The 16,243-nt window shown below is 30.4% G+C and overlaps 1 protein-coding gene across 1 annotated transcript in view; it reads right to left on the bottom strand.

The window, feature by feature from the left end:
* LOC129219454 (cuticlin-1-like) overlaps positions 1-16,243 on the bottom strand; it is a 131,350-nt gene that overhangs the window by 71,146 nt on the left and 43,961 nt on the right. The window contains exon 3 of the mRNA XM_054853850.1: positions 3,372-3,426. Within this exon, the coding sequence (XP_054709825.1) occupies positions 3,372-3,426 (55 nt within the window). The remainder of the gene's footprint in view (positions 1-3,371; positions 3,427-16,243) is intronic.

Here is a 16,243-nt window from a genome sequence, read left to right as displayed (position 1 = left end):
CGTAACTTTTATGTGCATTTGATTTACGGCAGCCCTGTATTGTACGAAATCCCCATGACAGCTCTAAGTACATATTTCTCCTTCTGTTATGTGTGCTACTTTCGCCATTAAACTCCATTTTTGTTTGTAACCATGCATGAAATTTTATTTAGTATCACATCGCATGCTGAAATAATTTATTTTCAAAGAGCAACCATCTTACTAACCTGATTTACTGAGCAGATATTTGCCATGAAGTTTCCATTTTTTTTAATAATAAATTTTCTTCAATATATATTTCAAAAGAAGCGTGATTTTCATTGGAACAGAATAAGATGCCTCTTAAAGCTTATTTGAATATGTATCTTAAGGGAAACCTACAGTGAACTACACTTTAAATTGCTGTAGTGAAATTAATTACTCATAATAATTCGAAAAACATTTGAATTAAGGGAGAATATTGCTTCATTTTCCCAAATAAAAGTAGTTATATCATAAAGTTCTACAGCACATTGAATAAATGATTTATGTTTAATAATACTGCCGTGAGCAGTTAAACGGTAGTATCTGCAGAAATGAGTTTTTGAGATACTTGGAGTGGGGTAGGGGTGGAGGGTCCCCCCCCCTTTTTTTCAGGCTGAAAACAAATAAGCAAGCTTGTACATTTAATCAAACGCACAATAGGTGATAAAAATGCAAAAAATGGAAAAATGTAAACTGCCCTTTACGGCAGAATAATTATGCACTGAATTAATAATAATAATAAAAATAATAATGATAATATAATTGGCAGTTCTTCGGGAGAAAAGAAAGGTAAAAATACACCGTACACGAAAATTAAACTTCACGGGAAAACGAAATAGTAAACTAATCTGAGTTGCAGAGAAGCACAGCGCGCAATTATTCTAATAATTCTTTCGAAGTAATGACCTTCAGTATCTGCGGCGCAGATTTTTCTTCCTCGGGTTACATTTGCATTGCACGGTGTCAATTTCTTCCGATAAGTCAAAATGGGAATACCGTTTTAACATTTGAGAAGGCTGTTTGGAAACGCTTGATTGCTGTTTGCGTTTGGCTTCAGCCCATGCATGTGCAGATGAAAATATCCTGTATTGGTGTGCAATATTACTTTTAAAGTCTTCCTATTATATTTGAATCCACTTGTATATAGATAACTAGAGAGACATACAGAAAGTTACATAAACAAGTACACTCATATAGATAATAGTACAGTAAAACCTGTGAAGTTGACCACCCTTGTACGTTGACTACCTGCCTAAGTTGACTGTTTTTTTTTTTTTTTCAGGTACAGAACAGAATTAGTCCTATGTCATATAAATCAACCTCCATAAGTTGACCACCTGTTTAAGTTGACCACTAGTGCACCGCAATTGTTAACTTACACAGGTTTCACTACCTTATTTTAACTCTTTATTCTTAAAGTTCAATTCTCATTTCAACTCCTAACATCACCCTTTCGCTGCACCATTGTCTCTATGCTTTGAAACTGTTTTGACGATACTCAGTTTTTTTTTTTTTTTTTTTTTTTAATGTTGTTTGAGTTTAGAATGCTTCACAGTTACATTTAATTTGTATATTAATAACTTTTCATTAGTGGCTAGCTAATTAGTTTGAAACACCTCTTTTTTCAATCCCTTTTTAAAATAAACGCAATAGGTCCTTCCTTTGCACGCTTTTAGAACTCTTGATAATAATTCACCCCTTTGGAAATGAACACCCCTCAGATTTTATTATTACATTTGAAGGATAAAGGGTAATTTATCTTCAAAAGAAGCCCCCAGCGTTTGAAAGGGACAATTAACGAAAAAAAAAACCCTTCAACCTTTGCTCGGGACAGATAGGTTGAATCCGAAGAAAACTGAACCCACTTATCCCGAGTAGAGCTTCCTGACTTAGCGACATGCAGCCTGGCATTGTGATCTTTCCCTACCTGCTTCTTTTCCTGCCTCTGAGAATACATTCGACACAGAAGAATGGATTCTTGGAATTTCACCGTTCCCTAAAAGAGAAAGAAGGTCGAGAAACGGAACAGTGCAAAAAAGAAAAAAAAAAAAAAACGCAGACGTTGCCTTAGTTGATTGCGCTTAGCAAATATATGTACTCCTCACATACTCGGGGAATATATTTGTAATTATCTTAATGTTTTTTTTTTTGCCATATCTGATTGGATAAATAATTGACTGAAGAGCAGTTTTCCGAAAAACAAATATCTACAGGAATTTAACCATGAAAAGCGATAAGAACAGTACTGATGCTAGAAGAAAAGATACTGATGCAATTGAATGCTTGGCATATGCATTTGCTTTTTGCAGTCTTAGGGTACTTGTAATTTTGCAGAGTTTTTTTTTTTTTTTTTTTGATTAAATGTATTATATTTTTAAAACCTGCGTATTGCATTTCTGATTGAATGCAATATCTTTCCTTAAAAGCTAACTTACGTGATTTTTACCGACCTCACCAGGGAACCGCACGAGTTGTGTAATAATGAAATAATAAATAAATAACTAAATAGGTTGTAATCAAAAGAACATAGGGAAATTTTTTTGAAGAATAAATTATTTGCCCTCGCCTTCCCGTTATTGAGATATAAGGTCTGATGAAATTTTAAGAAAAATTCCCAAATTTAAAGACTTTGCGAGAAATGGAAAGTACTACTCTACCTCACTGTATGCATGTGGCAGGACATCCGTCTGCAAAGCATCTGAACTATGTCTTTTGTTCCTCACTGAAACGCTCTAAACTTTGCGACTTTTCTTAAAATATCGACATCGACAGACTTTAAATTTCGATAGCGTGGAGAATAATTTAATTCTTAATTATAATTTTTCTTATTGGTGAAATTAGCTAAAAGTTTTTTTTTTTTTTTTGATAAAAGTTTAAAGTTCTGTCCCCAGAAATGCGACGCCCACAGTCGAATTGCTATTTGTGACCCATCCTCGTGACGCCAATGTGTCAATCAAATGCACAGCAATATATTTGCTATTAATTATGTTAAAGAAATATATTACAATTTGATTAGATGATTCATTCATAATCATGCAATGCTGCAATATATACGCATATGCATTCATTTTTACTTCGAGAATTTTCAACGTTTAGAGAATAGTGGCAGCCATTGTTTTAAATTACCTACTGAATTTTACTTTGAAGCTTCATTGTCTAATATGAACATTTATAGCAATACAGAAAAGTTACCCCATGACATGAAGAACATCAATTCCATTGTTGTAAAAAATGAATAAATAAATAAATAAAAACTTTGACGATAAATCATTTTAATAGCTAAAAATAACAATTATCTTGAAGCATTTTAAGATCGATAAGCAAATTCAAACCAGAATTATCAAAATAAATAAAAGTTAAGTACTTACTTGCTCGAAGAACATGAGGGTAATGAGAAGCAGACATCACATTGTTCACAAAGATCTAAAAGATAAAAGAAAATATATATTGAATTTTACTGCCTCATATATTTTTCAAATAACATTAATTTAGTATTGTGCAAACAAATTTTTGATCTTAAAACTATAGTACGTAATGCATACTCAAAGTATGATAATTTTAATTAGATCCCAATGACACATATTGGATGTATTTTTTGTCTATATTTTTTTCTAATGAGGTTGCTTATAAAAAGCAAGAAGTACAGTCCTACACCAGTTTATGTAAAAATTACACCATTAACAGCTTAAAGTAAGAAAAAATCAATCAAGATATAAAGAATATTAAAAATTAATTCTTAGAAAAACTGACCGTCCATGGATATGACAAACAGCCTTAAGAGTGGATGAGAATTTCCGTGATTTTCCCGTCCAGTACAGTGAAGCACATATCGAAAGAAATTCTTTGTTTCTCTAGGAAAACACGGTCGTTAAAGTGAGCTGATTGCTTAGTAGAATTACATTAAAAATTAGAAACAGAGAAAATTACAAGTGAAAACCCTTCAATAGCAACCGTTTTGAATATGATGGGATTTTTTTTTTTTTTTTTTCAGTTACGTAGGATGTAATGGAAGTTTAGATTTCTTACACGAATGTTATATGGTCAAAATTTGAAATGACAGTGAGATAAGAAATAGGTTCAGTAAGTTCTGTTGTTGTTGTTTTCGTGTCCGTAGCTAATAAACACTACAGAAAGATTGGTACCATTGCTTCTAGAGGTTGGATTTCTGTATTTGTTTACAGATAAGACAAAATAAGAAAGATTTACAGCACATAGAGAGGAAATAACACCCAGGGCACCGGTGGGAATCAAACCCACGACCTCTGGCATATGAAGCGAAACTTCTAACATAGAGTCACGGAGGCCCCAGACTCACTGTTAAAAATTGAAACTTTTTTAAAAAGAGTAACAATGAGGGGCAACTTCAAGTTAATGTTACCTAGTTTCAACTGGATTGATAAACTTGACATGCAACATGAAGCCCATGTGTCGCAGATTGAGCATTGCTGCTTTATAGTACTATAGTACAAAGGTATGTCCATATTATTTCACTATGGTGGCTTGATATTTAAAAAAAAAAAAAAATGCAGATATGTACATTTCAACTGGATCAGTTAATTGGTTGCTTGTTATGGATCTATACACTGCAAATATTCGGTGCACATTTGGAACAAAGTGTTCCATTTGCCTCAATATGTGCTAAAATGTACTTCAAATGTGTTCTGTAACAAAGAAAGTGAGCTTAAATCTTTTACTAATCCGTTCCGTTATGAAGAAAACGTTCCAAAAGCGCACCGAATGTGTTTTGCTGAGAATCTCGATTCAACCGAAGTTAGAGCACACATTTGACCACTTGAGAACACATTTTGGGTACATTTGAGAGTGCTTGTGAAACCACTGCTTTCTTTGCTAAACCATGTTTATAAACAGTTTGGATCGGCCGCAATCATTTTCGTCATGTTTTTGAATGCTCAAAAGGTACACCACTTATTTATATTAATGTTCTTTACAGATAAATTTTGTATTTGTACATTTACTGAGCTTCATACATTTGTTTTAAATAAACTAATAATTTACCATACCGCTTAAGTTATGAAATAAAATGCAATCTTATGTTTTAAAACTGTGTGTTTACGTTAAGATTAACGTGTTGCGATTCTAACCCTGAAGTTTGACAATTAATTTAGGGCTCCTGTCCTAATCTTTAGATTTTAGACTTTTTTAAGAACTTCGAATTTAGAGTTTTAAACAAGGGCTCCTAAACACCAGATTAGGACGCAAAAATATTTCTAATGAAGGTCGAAGGGCATTTGTAATGATATTCAATTTCCATCTTTAAAAAAAAAACATCTGTTTCAGTTATATGCTTTTTATAAATTCTGTCATCTACTTTTTATTTTCACAAATATTTCAGATGATTTTATTTTTCTGGCTAGCAATTTTTTGAAACGTTAGTACTTTTGCTTGTAAACAACCCATAAGATCGATCATCTTGTGCACCACATTTTGGTTTAACAAACCGAAAAAGAATGAATCGTTGGAGGTTCTACGGCTTAGATTAGGTTAAACTTGAATATGATTTATATCTACCATAATGGTATGGATGAGATTCGAACCTAGGTCCAGGGATCAAGATTCTAAGTAATGATGTTTGACAAAATATATTGTCTAAAGTTTTATATCAATTAATTTTATCTTGAATTTTGAGGATAAAATATTGCGTACCATTTAGTATCTTATTTATGGACAGTTAATTTTATTATCTGTCGCATTTAAAAAATTAATGAAATTTGAGTTTCGTGATTGATATTTTACAGAAATGAGCAGCAAAATATAGTTCGGATGAATAATCTGAGTTCAAATTACTAGCTAAAAATTTTATTAAGTATCTTAGTCTAATCTCTGAAATCATTAAAGCAATTAGTGCAAACGTAGTGCCTTATTTAAATGTGTGCTTTGCGTAGTACAATACATGTATCGGGACTCGTGTTCTTAAAAATGGGATCATGACACAAAAATAGTTAAAACCGCTAGTTCAGAAGATAATCCTGAATAGTTTTCTTATTTTAAATCCCGCTTTTTAATTTGCTGTTCAACATGTGAATAAAAAATTTTATATTAAAACCTTGATTTCTTCATAAAACAGGTATAACCTGGTAACGTAAAAACAAAAACAAAAATATTAAAAAAAAAAAAAGAATACGATGAAAGACTTTAAAAAACTGTTGGATAAACCAAACGTGATGTCTCTTGTAATGTTAAAACTATTTCAATTGAATTTTAGTAGTTATATATTCTATCACATTGACAGATAGATTATGGGTGACCACAGACTGAGGAAACAAGAAGTATCGGACTTTTTTCTGAGAAAAATGCCGAATTCAATATTAGTAACGCAAGTTTAAGCTATATTTAAATTTCTGGCATAGGGAGATCTCCCCCGGAGATTTATCTAGTCTTAAAATATCTTTAGGCTGCCTTTGATGCTGTAAAGGTGGGGGAAAAGGACGGAGAGGGGGGGGGGGATAACACTGGGAAACATGTGAAACTGCAGTTTTAAAACTGTACATTTTAGGGCATTTTTAAGGAACTTTGGGTTTTGGGTTCAGGGAATCATTGCAGTTGAAAATATTTTGAAGCTGAAGTCTTAAAAACATTTTTGTAAAGTAACTTGAGTGAGGGAATAAAAGAGATATTTATCGCAATATTTTGAAAATGATTTTTTTAAAAAAAGTATAATTCAAAGCTGTTTTTAGTGACGATAGAGGAAGGAAACTTTAATGGAAGGGGGGGGGGAGTCTCCAGAAAATTTTAAAAACCGATACATCTAAAATGTTTTAGCTATCTTTGATGGTGTAAAGAGAAAAGGAAGAGGATAAGAGTAGGGACTCTTTTTGTAAAAATTATTATTATAGAAAAGATAGTAGGGGAATGTGGGGTAAACTGAAACTGCAAAGATGTCTAAGTTTTTTTCCAAAATGAGCAAATTGGAAATTTCTTTTGAAAATTACACTTCACAAAAAAGAACATTGTATTTTATAACAAGACTTGCAATGAAACACTTATTTTTTTAATTCTTGGTAGTAAATTTACTATTTTATGTAATACCCTTTATTTTTTTACGGAGAAAGTGAAAAATGAAATATTTTTCTAATGAAAAATGTTCTAGTCATTCATAAAAAATTTATTTGATCAAATGAATGAGTAAAAAAAGGGTAGAATGAATAATAAAAAGATAATGAAACAATGAACGAGTAATTAAATGAATAAAATACTTAATATATGAAGAAAAATAAATGAGCTTATAAAATAGTGAATGAATAAGAAAATGAGGGAGTGAACGAATAAATAAGTGAATTAATGAATGAAGGAATGTAAATATATTAATAAATGAATCCGTAAGTGATTTTGTAAATAATTGAATAAGTAAACGAAATAAACTATTTCACTTTGCCCCATTCACCTTGCCCAGCATGTATGTAATTAATAAGCAAAATATCAGAAATACAAATAAAATTAATATTAACTGAAAAAATGCTGCATCAAATATTAGAAGGTCCCAATTAATTTTTAAAATGTTAGTAACAATAACTTTATCATTTTATAATAACAAAAATAATCTTTGACTTTTAGCAAAATATTACAATATGAATGTCCTTTTTTGAAAATTGCCTGTATTATCATCAATTTTAAACTCCGGATGTATTTTTTTCCTCATTGGAATAGAGTACATGAGCTACTATACAGTTAAAATAATACCAGATAGTTGGCGCTAAAAATAATTATTTCACCATTTCACTTTGCACCGCTATTTCAATTAAATGTATAACGTATTGCATGTGTTCTCGAAATCAAGTGTATATTTTTAAAAAAACAGCTTTTTCTTACTTTTTTAGATAATTTTTTATTTGGTCGTAGAAAGCAAGATAGTTTCAAGCATTTTTATGTACATTTTTTAATGTGTATATATAAATTTAAATAAATTAATTTTAAACGTATTGTGTTTTATGACTAGATATGTTTGATAAACTCATTTCAGTGTTATTATGTACGTAAGTTTGAAATATAAATCCCACGCGTATTTTAAATTTAGCTGCATTAGTTCATGTACTTGATATTTTGTTGAATTAGACCTGAAAATAAGCACTCGCCATCTGGCGACTAAATGCCATACGTTGGAAGCTAAAAGGAATACTCAACCGGTCACGTCTTAAAAACCGAACCGGCCACACTATATTTGCACCAATGATTTTTTATACACAAATCATTTCTATTTTGAAGCAATTAGTTTGCGATGTAAGAACAATCCCAAGTTCTCACATAGTATTGCATAATGCCTATCAATCAATAATAAAAGCCATTTTTAATTTCACTATCCATACCGCACCACTCAAAAACTAGCAAGCACAAACTTGGAAGCTTATACAAAAGGTTTGTACTCACCTTTGGTGGGGGGAAGGGGGGATAGAAAAAAGGTAGATGAATGAGATTACAGTTAGATTTCATACGGTAATACTTTCATCCACAGTTCACGTTTTAATGCAGTATTTTTTGTTTTTGTTCAAAAAATAAATAAATAAAATGTTTTGAATAAAGTGGCTACTAATGGTAAAAAGGGGGGGGGGGCTACTCAACTAAAGTGTATGTCAGCCACTGACGTCTAAGTAATTTTTTTATTAATATTATTTTTTTTTTCGTGAACACATTTCTTCCTTTATGCAAGGAACTATAAAACTAATAATACTTTATTGATAATCGTCAGTGCCGGATATACGATATTTCCGAGCCATTGCAAATCTCGACAATGCTTGAAACTGCATCCCTTAAGGTTTTATATTGAGATTCAACGAAAAAAAAAAGCCCCACGGGAATAGAGTAAATTTGTTGTCCCCCAAATTTTGCATCCCACATGGGGGGGGGGGGGGGAGCGGCTCCCTCCTTCGCCCCCAGATCCGGCACTGATCTCTTAAGGGAACATTCAAGGAAATGATTAGTCATTAAAGAATTCCACTGCATTTAATAATCTTTAAGGTCATTGATCAGAAACCAAGCAATATATCACTGAGTAACAAAGTAGCACGAGTTCAAACAAATAAGGGTTATTGATTTTGTTCTTGAGAAATTAAAATCTTTGAAAATGAAATTTATGAAGCAACAAACTGCAGTTACATGAGCCTTTGTTTGTACATTTTTGTTTACTTTTTTACAGCATAGATTAGCTTTGAAAAAGTAAATAGGGAAATTAACATTTTAAATGTAAATGCAGTTTTTGTAATAAGTAATATTGTGTACTACATTTTCCTGCAACTTTTTTATTAGTACACATTATTCGTGCGCAATTCTGCTGTAAGCTATTCAATTATTTTGAAAATATATTTTTATTTTAAATTTTCATAGTAGCTATGCGGATACTTATATTCATACATATTGTATGAATACTTATATTCATACAAAGTCTAAACCATCATCAGCCTGCAGTCCCAAAATACGCTAATTTAATGCATATTTATTATTTCTAAAAGCTTCTTTTATACTTGTGTAGTAGGTATTCTGAGAGGATATTAGTGCTAAGTAATTGTTCTAAAACGCATTCTAAAAACTGCCTAAACGTGTGTCACAAAATGTTTAGCGTAAGTGTTCAAAAACGTGTCTTTAATGCTACCCTATAAGTGCTTAAAAAGTGCTCTAAAAAGAGGACTGAACTGTTCCGAACTGTGTTTCTAGAAGTGTTTTGGAAACTGATCCGAAAAAGTGTTTTAAAAAAGGGGACAAGTGTCCGTGTTCAAAAAATGTTTTCAAAAGTGTTCTTACAACGGTTCTACTAAATGTTCCAAAATAAGTGTTCTGAAAAAGGAGACAAGTGTCAGTGTGAAAAAAGTGTTCAAAAAGTGTTTGATTGTTTGCATTGCATTGTTGGTCTGTTATACCAACATATACAATGTATAACCATGATATGAATGAATATTTATTGCTTTTTTAAAGCAGAAAGGCCATTTATGATTACACTACCATAATATTCTTTCTGTGTCTGTCTGTTACGTATGTTAATTGCGTTTTCGTTATATTTACCAAATGGCATATACATTTTGTGACAGAATTACTTCTACACACCCCTTTTGCATTAAACATATGGTTTACATAAATAATTGGAAAGTAGTATCAGTTATTTGGTAGGTTATAGGCATAAATATAAAGTGTGTCGAAAGAATACTAATATGTGTAGACCTGTTACGGTGACCTTGTGTTGTTTATAATTGATGGTATTCAGTATTTTGCAAAAAGTAGCTAACTTCAACTGCTTCCAACCATCATCTGCAGTGCATAACTACAATTTGAATGAATACTTAAGCCATTTTTTTAAGCAGAAAGGCGTCTTTCACTTCTGTGATTGTTAGTTTGTTGCGAAGGAATTGCCCTAATGTAATAAATTTGTGACTGAATCGCTTCGCTTAACTGTCCCACTGCGAACTGCAAAATAAGAATGAATATTTTTGATTGGAAGAAAATATGTTCATTTCAAGTAGAAGCCTAGCTAATAGGATCGCTTCCGCTTTGAAAGAGGAAAATTTTGCATTGAATCATCGCAAGAAAATTCTGTTCAAATGAAAATGGGTTGTTTAATGAAAGTAATCTTGTGCTGTATTAATTGTGCTTTCAATTAGTAATCTTATTTAATCTTCTTAATTGTTAAAGTTATTATAAATTCTTAATTGCAAAACCACTTACAAAATCAATAGAGTACTCTAATACATAACAAAACAATTAATTATTATAAATAGAGTACTTAAATCCTTTAGAAAAAGTACTTTTAAAAAGAAATGGCAGCTGGATTTTATGTCGTACAACTGAATGCAATTTTGACTAAATCTTAAATTGTTTTCTATTGCCTTTGGTGTTTTTTTTTTTCCTTTCTTTTTTGGAAAAACAATTACAATTGACTCTTGGCATACTTATGATTGCACTAAATTAATGTCTGTAATTGAAATTGTTTCATTTGTAAGAGAGAGAGAATGTTTATTCAATATATTTTTCATAATAAAAGACATCCTTCGTAAATACTCTCTGCTTGACACTCCCCACTCCTTTTTTTAACAGTAACAGACTACTAAAGTTAAATTAAAACTAAGTACTGTAACGATTCAGCGAACCAAAAATCAAATATTTCACACGAGCAAAGACGGCTCCTTTTTCTTTCAAAATTAACTTGTCCTTTTAAAAAATGAGAAAAAAAATGAAAAATAACTGACTTATGTGAAAATAAAGCAAGTGAGTTTGTAGTAAAATAAAATCAAATTCATTCTTTCAATTTCTTAGGCCTTTAAGATTTTGTAAATTTCAACTACTAATTCTCTCGAAACAGTAAAATTTTTAATACGAGGGATTTTATTTCCATATGTACGCAGACGAAAATAGAAGAAACAAGCTATATAAGAGAGTTACAGTAAAAACTTCCTCCAAATGAACTTTCCAACTTCAAGGGTCCAAAATCAACCAAAATAACAACGATTTCGATACAATGCTTTACAAAGAAAGATAAAGTGATAATATTTAAAATGAATTTCTTCATTCGTTAAGATTTATTTCAGTTTTTAAACATTGCCAAAAAAAAAAAAAAAAAAAAAAAAAACAGAACTGAAAGGTTCCATTTGAATTTCCAAATGGAATATTCGGCACTCATAAGCGCGGTATGAGAATGAGGTGTCTTTTTGGAATTTGAAAATTCCAAAGGGACACCTCATTGTAATTTTCAAAATGATTTTCAAATTTGGCATCAATTAAAAAGGAAAAGCCAAAGAAAGTTTGGCTTTTCCTTTTTAATTGAAGCAAAAAACGGTAATGAGTAACAGCAATTAAATTTTTTTTGTAAAAAAAAAAATCTTTCCCTCTCAATAATCTTTTCTAGTTTTCCCGCATTTTGTTTCATTCAGTTCACATTGATTCAATTAATCAATATGTAACTTTCGCCAGAGACTTTCTACGAGAAACTGCATTTCGATTTTTATTAATATTTTTTTTCTATATTTTGGTACCAAAATCGATTAAAGTATTCATAGTTTCTGTAATTTTCTCAATTTTTGGTCCTAAAAACAGTTTCTAGTGTATTTGGATTTTGTTTTAGAAAAAAGCTTTAAGCTCTCGGAGGATTTAATGTTAAAATTTGTGAAATGTTCAACAAGTATCCTTAAAAATTTTTTGTTTTTATTCTTGATCAAGATTTTTTGAAGAAAATTTGCAGTAAGCAAATCCGCTTAACATATCAATATTTATCAAGGATTCAATTTAACAGCAGTCAATGTTAAATTTTTGTGAAATGTTAAAAATTCCGAAAAAAAAAAAGTTCAAATCAAAATTGCGGTATGAGAATGAGGTGTCCCAACCGAGATCTTTCTTTTGGAAAATATTGCGTCTAAATTGGACTTAAAGGTAAAAAATCATTTGGTAAGTAAGGAGGAACGTACAGATCAATGAACACGTACTTCCCCATCTCAAAATCCTACATCCGATTTTTTTTAGGCAATTTAATTAATTTTTGTACTTTGATTATTTAGATGTTTTTTAGCCACATTTAAACAATACATCAATTTTTGTCTCATGCATTAAAAAGAAAATAATAACTTGTACGGAAAAGTACGCAGAAAATGGGAAAATTCTATGCGGTATAGGCATTGAAAAATGAATGCAATTCAAAGAAAGGATAAAGCTTGAAAATTGCAGTCCTTTTATGATCGTTTTGCCCAAATGACATAAAACTGGTAGAATGAAAATTGCTCATGAAGGATCAGGTGCTTGAAGGAAGGGTAGAGCTTGCTCACGTCTTAAAAAAGGAAAAAAGAATGGAATTCCAAGTGAAGATGTAGTGAAAAGCTCATTAAAATGAAATGAAAGAAAAATTCACAAAATATGCTTTCAGTAACAACTCTAAGACCACTTCTTTTAGATATTTCATCGAAACATTCTCGCTTTTAAGCTGAAAGGGTGGTAAATGCAAATTTTGAACGACGATGGAGAAGACAATGGTAACAAGATATTTCTGTAAGAAAAAGAGTTAAAAATACTATATGTGTTAGGTTTTTAGGACTTTATATACTAGTAACAAAGCAATGCGTTTTTTATTGGAACACTTTCATTAAGTGCCACTTTGCGAATGGCAAAACATGAAACAATATTTTTAGCATGCTTTAATACATAAATAAAACTGAAGTTAGAAAATTATTCTGAAACGAAAAAAAATACATATATGTGTGTGTGTACACACATACATATTTCTTCGATTAATAAAAATAGATTTTATGTTCGCAAATTTAATGTATTTACGCTTTAAAAATAGTGAGAGAATAAAAACGAAACAATAGTGAATCCGCGGAATAACAAGAACTTGAATGGCCTTGTCCAGGTACTCTTGCCGACTCACTATTGTCCCCACGTCTTGAGTCCTACCATTTTCGGATGTTCAAGGCTCTGTAGATACATCCGGTTATTAATGCCCTGTTACCTTTCGACCGACTTCCGAAACCGCAATGGTATTTTTAAAAGGAGAGAGCTCGTTTGTTCTCTTCTCCCTCCTCTCGGGCAGAAGAAATTAAGAAAAAGAAAGTATTACCGTTTTTTCAGCGTATAATTGTGATGGGAAACATGTAACTGTTTTTATCAGGTACTTCAGCAGACGTTTGCTTAATTATTATTATGCAGACTCAATTCTCAGAAGTTTTCATTGTTAACTGAGTTTTTTAAAAATAAAATACGCATGATGTAAATGATTAGTTATGGTGAGCCAACCAGTAATGGGTAGGTTTGTCTTTCTTTACCAATGTCAATGTTTTTATCAATATTCCGAGAACAACATCACTTTATTCAAAAATAGATGCATGCAAGAATACGTCACATAGTTTTTAAACAAAAGTTTTTATCCGTAGTGAATTTTCTTTGCATTTAATATTTAGATGAGTATCTTTCATAAGAAACTGATATTACCGTTTTTTGAAGTGATAACTTCTTAGGGAAGGGTAAACCGATTTGTGACATAATTCGTGTAACGACACAACTCTCGTCTGGCATTCCTTTCGTTCGCGCATACAAATTCAATACATATTATTCAAAACAGCATTTAATCTTTAAATTTATTTTCAAAACAAAAACATTTTTGCGATTAGTTATACTAAAAGTATCTCGCTTCATTTAAGATTTTGAACTGTGATAAGGTGTACATATTTTTGACGAACTTCATCCCCGCAGACTCCACAACGCGGGGGTTGGGGACGGCCGAGAAAACAAAAATAATAAATAAACATTTAATTTGCTCATCACAGAGTAAAATCTAAAATGTTTCGTAAGTTTGAGTGTTCCTCTTTTTTTTTTTTTTTTTTTTCAATTAATTGTCAAAGCCTTAATGCTCATAGTCTCGATCTTATTGATTCGGTCTCTCAACGCTGTAATATTCTTTTATTATGTGAAACATGGCTTGAAAATGATAATACTAAAATTATTCCATCTTTTAAATGTATTGTGCAATTAAAGCGTCAAAATATAAGAGCAGGAGGCGTAGCAATTTATCAGAATGATCTTGATTGCATAAATATTGTCACTCCAAATATAGGATTACATGTCAATAATGCTACAAGCTTTAATACGGCTACACAAAACGATATTGGTAAAATGTGTATAGTGGAATGTCTCAATGAAACAAAGCAACAAATAATTATTGCCAACATATATATATATATATATATATATATATATATATATATATATATATATATATATATATATATATATATATATATATATATATATATATATATATATATATCAAAACAAAATTATTTCAAGTATTATTCAATTTATTCATAAACAGCTTTTAAATTATACACAAGAAGTTTCTTCTTTAGTTAATGAAGATTACTATACAATTCCTTTAATTTTAACCGGAGATTTTAATGTTAATTTTGCTTCTGATTGAGCTAAAAATTTAATATCGTTTCTACAATCCAAATTACAATTACAAATGATTAATAAACCTGAAGAAAACACTAAAAGTCACGGAACTGTACTTGATGCAGTCTTTCCAAGATTTTTAGATAACATACAATGCAAAAATTTCGTTGCTTATTATAGCTACCATAAGCCAATTGTTACTTTCATAGGATTAAATAATGATAATAATTCAATCCTATGAAAGTTATCACTTTTGCCGAGCGTCCCGTAACGCACATTTTTTTTTTTTTTTAAATCAGATCGTAATTTTGGTGGTATATATTATTTTTTTAGATTTTTCCTAGCACATATATATATTTTTGCTATTAATTAAAATATATAACATTCTTTCAAGCTTATGTGCCGATAACTACTCAATTAAAGTAAGTAGTTTAACTATTGGCTCATATTATCACAATTAATTTTTTGGTCATTCTTATTGCTATTCAATTTACTCAAAATTATTATTTAGGAAGGATAAGGATATTTTAATACAAATAAATGAAAAACAATTTTTTGGAATTAAAAACATCGAAATTTCAAAAAACATTCTTTATTTTTCCGAATTCGAGTTCTAAAAAGAAAGTTAGGAAACTAATTTATTTCTAATGCATTACTTTGAAAATAAAATCAAAATTCAAACACAAGCAAAATATGACAAACGATAAATAAGAGATGTAGCAGAAGAATAATTAATATTTATTTATTTAATTTTGTTGTTTTTGTTCAGATGAATCTTACAAAAGTGATCTGTCAGTTATCCATTTTTAATTATAATGTTGCTGAAACGAGTAAGTCAATATACTTTTAATTTCTGATATAGAAAGAGAACAATTTTCTTGAATTGAGAATATACTTTTTTGAATTAGATAGTTACAATTAACAAGCAATTGGACTTAATCTGAAAATTGTTATTAATTTGCTGGTCTAGTATTAAATTCTATTCTGAAATCCTTACCGATGATGATAATGATTGCGGCTTAAATGATTGTACTAATTAGTTTAATCAATTATGGGTTATGGGTTGAAAATACTTTAATTCAGCTAGCATGACCGTTAATGGTTTTTAATAGGATCATAACTGATTCATGTGAGACCATAATTAGTTAAACCAGTGTATTCCAATAACTTCTCAAAAAATATATATAAATCATAACTGAACATTAATGAAACTAATATGATGGATATACAAGTGCAATTTCTAAGTTTTAGCAGCCTTTTTCCATGAACTAGAATTGCAACATTTGTATCCAAATTTAAAAATTAAGGAAAAAAAAATTAGACAGGCTCATAATTTGTCATTTATTCTACGTTGTGAATCCTTGGGTCA

The sequence above is a fragment of the Uloborus diversus genome, chromosome 3 (genome assembly GCF_026930045.1).
Source record: "Uloborus diversus isolate 005 chromosome 3, Udiv.v.3.1, whole genome shotgun sequence".
In the NCBI taxonomy this organism is placed as follows: domain Eukaryota; kingdom Metazoa; phylum Arthropoda; class Arachnida; order Araneae; family Uloboridae; genus Uloborus; species Uloborus diversus.
The sequence above is the reverse complement of the archived record's forward strand: the minus strand, read 5'-3'. Positions and strand labels throughout refer to the sequence as shown.